This window comes from Babylonia areolata, chromosome 17 (assembly GCF_041734735.1).
Source record: "Babylonia areolata isolate BAREFJ2019XMU chromosome 17, ASM4173473v1, whole genome shotgun sequence".
Taxonomy (NCBI): domain Eukaryota; kingdom Metazoa; phylum Mollusca; class Gastropoda; order Neogastropoda; family Buccinidae; genus Babylonia; species Babylonia areolata.
This window is the reverse complement of record NC_134892.1, coordinates 10,668,685-10,676,953: the sequence shown is the minus strand read 5'-3', so window position 1 is coordinate 10,676,953 and position 8,269 is coordinate 10,668,685. Positions and strand designations below refer to the sequence as shown.

The 8,269-nt window shown below is 44.8% G+C and overlaps 1 protein-coding gene across 1 annotated transcript in view; it reads left to right on the top strand.

Moving 5' to 3' along the window:
• Positions 1-7,618, top strand: part of LOC143291647 (N-alpha-acetyltransferase 50-like) — a 9,338-nt gene extending 1,720 nt beyond the window's left edge. Inside the window, exons 2-5 of the mRNA XM_076601632.1 lie at positions 842-978; positions 4,532-4,651; positions 5,574-5,640; positions 6,603-7,618. Of these exons, the coding sequence (XP_076457747.1) occupies positions 842-978; positions 4,532-4,651; positions 5,574-5,640; positions 6,603-6,786 (508 nt within the window). The 3' untranslated portion in view covers positions 6,787-7,618. The remainder of the gene's footprint in view (positions 1-841; positions 979-4,531; positions 4,652-5,573; positions 5,641-6,602) is intronic.
• The last annotated feature ends 651 nt before the right edge of the window (positions 7,619-8,269 follow it).

The following is an 8,269-nucleotide window of genomic DNA, read 5'->3' as shown; positions in this document are numbered from 1 at the left end:
CAGTCATCCCCCTTCCCCATTTCTTTCCTCAACCAACACACATGCCTGTCATTGGAGCAGAGACTACAACTGTAGAGACCAGATGGTTAGTTATAACTTATATTGGTACTGCGCAACTTGTGAGCTTAGTATATTTTCCTTGAGAATACCACCACACACACACACACACACACACACACACACACACACACACACACACACACACACAGAGAAGAGGCCCCCCAAACCTAAAAATCATTAATTTTGTTGTCCCTGCACCCCACCAGGCACTTAAGGCAGCCCCAGCCGATTTTCAGAGTAAACTCTCCTGGACAATTAGCCAGGCTGTATTATTGTTATAATTGTTATGGTAACTATTGTCATCGGTATTATTTTATTTTAAGTTTATCATTAATATTATTATAGTTGCATCTGCCTGGTGGTTTGTGTGTGAGCATGCGTGTGCATGCAGGGGTCACATTGAGCTGGGGGATGTGACCCAGCACAACATGAAGCAGCTGAAGCAGCTTAATATTATTACTATTTGTTATGGTTATTCTTGTCATTATTATTAGTATTTCCATTTTTATTATTTGCTCGTGGTTTGTGTGTGGCTGTGTGTATGTGTGTGTGTTAGTGTATGTGTGCGTGTGCGAGTGCAGGGGTCGCATCGAGCTGGGTGGCCTAACCCAGCACAGCATCAAGCAGTTGATGCGGCTGAATATTATTGCTATTTTTTGTGTTTGTTATTGTCATTATTATTAGCTGGCGGTTTGTGTGTGTGTGTGCGTGTGTGTGTGTGCGTATCATGTGTGTGTGTGTGTGTCACTCTGTATGTTTGTGTGTGTGTGCGTGCGTGCAGGGGCCGCATTGAGCTGGGGGACGTGACCCAGCACAACATCAAGCAGCTGAAGCGGCTGAACCAGGTGGTGTTCCCAGTCACCTACAACGACAAGTTCTACAAGGATGTGCTGGAGGTTGGGGAGTTGGCCAAACTGGGTATGTGTACGTGGGGGTGGTGTCAACCTGGCTATGGGTTAAAACCTTTTTTGTGTGTTGGTGGGTGGAGTAGAGGTGGGGGTGGTGTGTGTGTGTGTGTTGGGGTGCGGGGGGGATTGGTGGATGTGTGTGTGTGTGTATACATGTGTGTGTGTAACTGTAAGGGGGTTGGTGGATGTGTGTGTGTGTGTTTTTAGTATTCAGATGAACTGGTTCAACACGTGTGCATGTACACGTGTGGGTGTTGGTGGGTGGGTATGATTGTATTTCAGATGAACTGGTCACATGAGTGCGTGAGTGTTTTGTGTGTGTGTGTGTGTGTGTGTGTGTGTGTTACACATGAACTGGTTGTGTGTGTGTGTGTGTTGGATGTTACTTTGTGATGTTTTCGTACGTGTATTGATGTACATTGCAGAGAGGGAGAGACCAGAAGGCAGCACGGTGGTCCCAGAGCACTCAGCCATGGGATACCCGGATATGTCTGGGCGAGTGGTTCCTCGAGGTGACATCAGAGTGGTTAACCACCCCTCTTCTGACACAGGGGGTGCCCATAGCCCCACCTACCCTTCAGGTGGCACTATTCACAGACGCCTCCTCCATGGGCTGGGGAGCCCACATGGACTCACTCCATGCAGCAGGGACTTGGTCCCCGGAGGAGCGCCTATGCCACATCAATGTTCTGGAACTGGAGGCAGTTCGCAGGGCTCTCCAGCACTTCATAGCGGAGGCCAAAGGCAAGACCATTCGCTTGTTCACGGACAATACAACAGTCGCTTGTTACGTGAACAAAGGGGGCGGAGCGCACTCGGCAGACCTCTCTCTGCGGACCGAGGCTCTCCTCCGTTGGTGCCACAGCAAGGGCATTGCACTTTCAGCGAGACACATAGCAGGGAAAGACAACATTTTGGCAGATGCTCTCAGCAGGTCCAAGAGTGTCATACACACAGAGTGGACCCTGGACAAGGACACCCTGCAAGGGGTGTGGGAACAGTGGTTCCGGCCGATGGTGGACCTGTTTGTGACAAGGTTCAGCAAGAGACTTCCCACTTACGTCTCTCCAGTCGCCGACCCAGAAGCATGGGCAGTGGATGCTCTCTCTCTAGACTGGAGCAGTCTGATTGCCTACGCGTTTCCTCCCTTTCCAATCCTGTCCAAGGTGATACGGAAAGCCAGGTTGGAACGCCCGCAAATGATCCTCATTGCGCCGAAATGGCCAGCCCAGCCCTGGTTTCCGGTCGTTCAGTCCCTGACACATGTTCCACCACTGGAACTGGAAACCAAACCTCATCTGCTGAGGCAGCCTCGTTCGGGCATTCCTCACTCCAATCCTCAAATGCTCCACCTGCATGCGTGGCTGCTGTGCGGGCGGATCTGTCAGCATCACCATTGAAGTCTTCCACCCCTCGGTCAGCCTCTGTGTCGGCCGCGCTGACCAAGGGGGGTGCCTCCTCCGACCTCCTCTCCATAGTCTCCAAAGCCAGGAGGGAGGGAACCGAGACTTTGTATGACTTTCGATGGAAGAAATGGCTGAGTTGGTGTACAGCTCAGAACATTCCCCCTACTAACCCTACGAGCATGCAGCTGGCCAACTTTCTGGCTCACTGCTCCTCGGTTCTCAACCTGTCTGCTAGTTCTGTGAGAGGGTACAGGTCTGCCATTTGTACCACTATCAAACAGCTAGGTGGTCCCGCTTTTGAAGCAGATTTCTGCTCAGAGAAGTGGCTAGGGGCGCCTCTCTGAAGGAAGCTAGGAATCCCAGAAGAGTGCCCCTCTGGGACTTGTTCCTGGTGCTGGATTTCATTCGAAAACAGCTCTTTGAGCCATTGGGGACTATTCCTTTTGACCTGCTCACTCTCAAGACCACTTTCCTTCTGTTGCTGGCCACGGGCCGTCGTAGAAGTGAGATTCATGGTCTTAGTGGTATGCCACAAGATCTAGCATTCCACAGAGATGGTTCCATCACTCTTCGTTTCCTTCCAGAGTTTCTGGCTAAGAACCAAGACCCCGAGGTCCCTTCCCCCTCTCTGAGGGTCAGACCTTTGTCGGATATTCTGGCACAAGATGATGAAGATAGGCATCTCTGCCCCGTTCGGTGCCTCAAATACTATTGCAATAGGTCTCGCCATAGGCGTTCTTCTCAGAGGCGCCTTCTCATCTCCCTCAATGAGAATTACAAGAAAGATATCGCTGCAGGCACCATTTCCCGCTGGGTTTCCCAAGTCATTCGTAGAGCCTACTCTCATGCACACAAGGATCTCAGTTGTCTTAATCCCAGAACACACGAAGTGCGGGCCATAGCTACTTCGGCTGCTTTCCAGCACTCAGTACCACTGCAGCATGTCTTGGAGGCAGCCTTCTGGCGGTCGGAGAATCCCTTCATCAACTTCTACCTCCGGGATTTCCGTATGACCAGGGCTGACGGTTCCAAGGGGATTTCCTTTGTCGCGGCTAACACTGCCGTCTCAGTTTCAAGGGCTCCCCATACGAACCAGAAGGCGTTGCCCTCCTCCATTTGCTTTAAATTCTGCATCAGTTTGACATGGTACAGTATATGACACCAAAAGGAGGAGTTTGTATTATACTCCATGTTTGGTGTTTACATATACTTACCATGTCAAACTCGAATGCCCGCCCGTCCGTCCCCGCGTCTCCACCGTGGTTCTCATGGGGCATTTTCATTCATGGCCACGGAATGATTCAGCGCTTATAGCTGTTAGAGGCGTTTGATTGGCTAAGAGCGGGCCAGACTAAGAGGGGCGTCTTTTCACTGTTAGCCGCGCGAAATTTGGCCAAACAGAGCAAACCATAGGCCTAGTTTGCATCAGTTTGACATGGTAAGTATATGTAAACACCAAACATGGAGTATAATACAAACTCCTCCTACTAGACCCAGCCTTCCTGTGCAAAGCCTTAGGCACTGGATATGAATTATTACCCTGATGGCAAAAAGGGTTTGGGACCTTTACTGTACGTTACTAGTTACTGTTGATTAATGTCTGGTTGGATGCCTGTGAAAGGTTGTGCATATTGTAAGATGTCACTTGAGTGTTGAAATGCATGTTTTTACAGGTCAGTTCTTACAATGTACAGCATAGTTGAGCATGTTTTACATGAAAAAGTGCTGTATAAATTGTTGTTGTTATTATGATCAGCACACTAGTATGACATCACGTCAATTCTTACATTGCACAGCACAAATCTTGAGCATGTTTTACATGGAAAGGTGCTATGTAAATTATTGTTATTATTATTATGATCAGTAAGGTGCAGTGGCATAATTTCATTCTTACATCGTACAGTGCAGTTCAGCATGTTTTACAGAATAAGGCACCATATAAATTATTACAATTATGGTTATTGATTTTATTACTATTGGCATCCCACAATGAGATTGTGATCAGAACCTTATTGTCATGATTATTATTATGATCAGCATACTACAGTGAAATTGTAATCAGAGCAGTGTGTTATGATTGTTATTGCGACCAGTGTACAGTGTACAACAATGCCATCATGATCAGAGCCTTATTGTTATGATTGTCACTGTGACCAGCGTATTACAATGACATCGTGATCGGAGCCGTGTGTTGCCGCGTGGACACTTCGGAGAACCAGCGCCGTCTCTACATCATGACACTGGGATGTCTGGCGCCGTACCGACGTCTGGGGATCGGTAAGGAGCACCTCTTCCACCCCTCCTCCTCTCCTCCTCCACCTCCACCACCCACTGCCCCCACCCAAGCATGCCCCCCTTGCCTGCTGACCCCTCTTAACCTTGCAGAACTGCTTCACTGTTTCAGAACATAGCGAATCCCTTTCTCCCAAGTTTTGACTGGAAAAGTAAACCAAGCATCTAGTCATTCAGATGAGACGATAAACCAAAGTCCCGTGTGCAGCACATCCCTCGCACACTGACGAAAAAACAAATTATGGTAACATAAGCATTGTCCTGGTCAAATAAATCTGGAGAAGAAATCCGCTCTTGATAGGTACACATTTGCACCGTTGTCAATCAATTTACAGAACAGTCAGGAACCCGAAAGAACAAACCCACGTTAAGTATTTCATTGCTGACACACTTTCCTGTTGGTGAGTGATGTGGCGCTTGGTATTTCGTGTGTTGTGCCCTGTGCAAACAGCTACGCAGGGCAAAGACAACATTCACACGTTTATAGATCAAACAACATGTTAAAGAAAAAGATAGATCATTTGCAAGTGCGCACGCGCACACACACACACACACACACACACACATTTTTGTAGTTTTCTAGTGTACCTTTTTTCTGTTTTCCTCTTCCCATGCCCCCCCCCCCTCCCCCCCCTTTTTCTTTATTTTTGAATTTTTTTTTTTTTAACGTCTAATATCACTGATAGTGAAAAGACGCTAAACTAAAGAACGAAACACACACACACACACACACACACACACACACGTCACACACACACACACACACACACGTCACACACACACACACACACAAACAAACAACAACAAAAAACCCCCATCTATATTGACCTTTTCAGTGCTGACATGTATATGTGTGTGTGTTTGTGTACATGTACACATGTATGTGTGTGTGTGTGTGTGTTATCAGGGACAGCAATGCTGGAACATGTGCTGAAGATCTGTCAAGAGGATGGCAACCTGGACAACGTTTTCCTGTAAGAATTCTTCACTCATGTCTCACTCTATTTTTCTGTAACAACTCTCCTTCACTCAGTCTCACCCAGTTTGCGTGTATTTATTCACATTACTACACGTTGTTCTGGTTTTTTCCATTTTGTCCGTGCTTTTGAATCAGACGGTACCAGAGTGATTACTTACAAGGGCCTAGTTGTTTGAATGATGAAGAAAAGGTAGAGGCTTATTGCTCCTATTTTGCTTGTTTCTTAGTCGAGTACTTGTGAGTTAGTTTGTGGAAATAGCAACCAAATATTACAAACATGTAGTAATTTCAACAAATTGCAAAGTAAGTCCTTTTGTTTTATTTTTTTGTGTGAATATTCTGAAAGAAGAGCTTTTTATGCTTCAGTCATTGTAATTTCATGCATAAATTCGCACAAGTAGAGAAGCTGCAGTCGTTTCAGTTTACACAATACTGACACGGCTTTTGTCTCTCAGCATATGGAATACAGCTGACTTCAAAAAGTGTCGACAGTCAAGGGGCCTAGAGACAGTAGCAGGGAACATTACTGCACTGTTTTCCTTTGAGGCGGGGTTTTGTGTTTTTTTTTTGTTTTTTTTAATTTTTTTTGTTTGTATTTTTTAAAGAGAGGGTCACCGTGCAAGTGTAGGCCCCTAAAGTCATTGAAGAGATTTTTCAGCATTCCTAGTTTTATTTATTTATTTATTTATTGAGACATCTTACTATAGCGCATATTTTTGAAGCTGTATGCGGCGCTTTACAGGTTTTATATTGTATTCAAGAACGTTTTGATTGCAAACCATGTCAGCAAAGTAATAATGACAGTAATGATAATAAATAAATTATATATTAAAAAAATTATCTTTATTTGTCATTATCACTATTATCATCATCATCATCATCATTGTTATTATTGTTTATTGTTATCATTATCATCATCATAATGATTATTTATCATGGTATTCTGGTTGGCTACAGGCATGTGCAGATCAACAACGAGGGAGCCATCCGCTTCTATGAGAAGTTTGGATTTGAGATCGTGGAGGAGAAGAAGAACTACTACAAGAGGATTGAGCCGGCTGATGCCTACGTGCTGCAGAAGTCGTTTCGCACCCCCAAGTCCCAGCAGAACGGAGATGCCGAGAAGAAATCCTCTTCCTGAGACCGAGACTCCTGAGGTCGAGACTGGGGAAGGGGTGTGAGGGGGTGGGGTGTGGGGCTGATTGATCATGTTTGTGTGTGAGTGTGTGCATTTATGTGTGTTTGTGCGTGTGTTCGTGTGAATGAAAGGATGAGAAAGAGATCTGTGGGCTGGAGGTTTGGGGTTTTTTTTTGTTGTTGTTTTTTTGGGGAAAGAGGGTTGGGGCGTGGGGTGAGGGGTTGGAGGTGGAGGACTTTGGCGGCGAAGGGAAAGCTGGTGGTTTGTTTTCTGCAGTGTTGATAATAGTTAGTAATGGATAAAGAAAAAAAAAAATTGTATTGCGTGTGTGCGTTTCTTTTTCTTTTTTCTTGTCTTTTTTGTTGTTGTTGTTGTTGTTAGTGAATTAAAATTTGTTGATTTGGTTGAGAGGTTTGGTTGTTGTTTTTTTTCATCTTATTATTGTCTGTTCACCTTTGGTGCTGTCGGACTTAGATTGTTTAGAAAAGGAAAAAGAAAAAAAAAATGTGGTGGAAGTTGTGGATAGAGGGTATGTTGGCGGAAGAGTTTGGATGTTTTAGATGACATTGTAGTTAACTGCAAAAGCCTGCAGAGTTTAAAAACAAAAGAATATTATCATCAACACACATTGCGTCTTGTTGATATGTATTAAAAAAAGAAACAAGAAAAAGGAAGATTTCATTTGTTAATGTCGAAATTTGGAAATGTTTATTCATGTAAAACAAAAACAGCTACTTTAAAATTATCCAAGGTGGTTGAATTTTTTTCGAACCTTTTTCATCTCTAATTCATTGAAATCAAATAAAAAGTGTGTTGAGAAAAAGAGAAAAAAAAATTTAAGCACAGACTTGCCTATGATTAGAGAGAATGTTGTGTTTGCTGTTGTGATTTTATTCTGCTGTTCAGAGCAAGACAAAAGATGAGATGTTCGGATAATGGAGCATCGAACATGTGATAACTTGAAAATCCTGAGTCGTCATCTTGAGGTTAAGAACGTTAACACAGAGAATGATGGTTGATGGGCGCAAGAGGTGAGTGGGTTAAGTGTTGGACGTTTAGTCAGGGGGTCCTGGGTTCAAACCCTAGGTTGGATGAAGGAATGGAAGAAAGATTTTTCTGATCTTCCAGCCCAGCAGATGTACTGGTGCACAAGTCACAAAGATCCCCTAGTCCTTGTCAGCATTGGATGGGTGATGGACATAAGAACTATGCGTGTGCACGCCCCTGAAAGCAGAGTATGGCTGCCTACATGGAAGTGAAAAAAAAAAAAAACCCAGCCATCTAGCACAAGCCCACTTATCTGTATAAGTGACCATGAGAGGTGCAGCCCACAGATTCAGTAGTAGAAGAAGAAACAGAAGAAGATTGAGAATTGTTAACGTCACTGAGGAACAAAATAGCAAAACTGACAACCCAAACATTCCTGTTCAAAACCAGGAACAAATGGATCTAGAAGAATCAGACTGGTTACGCCATACCGAGAAGT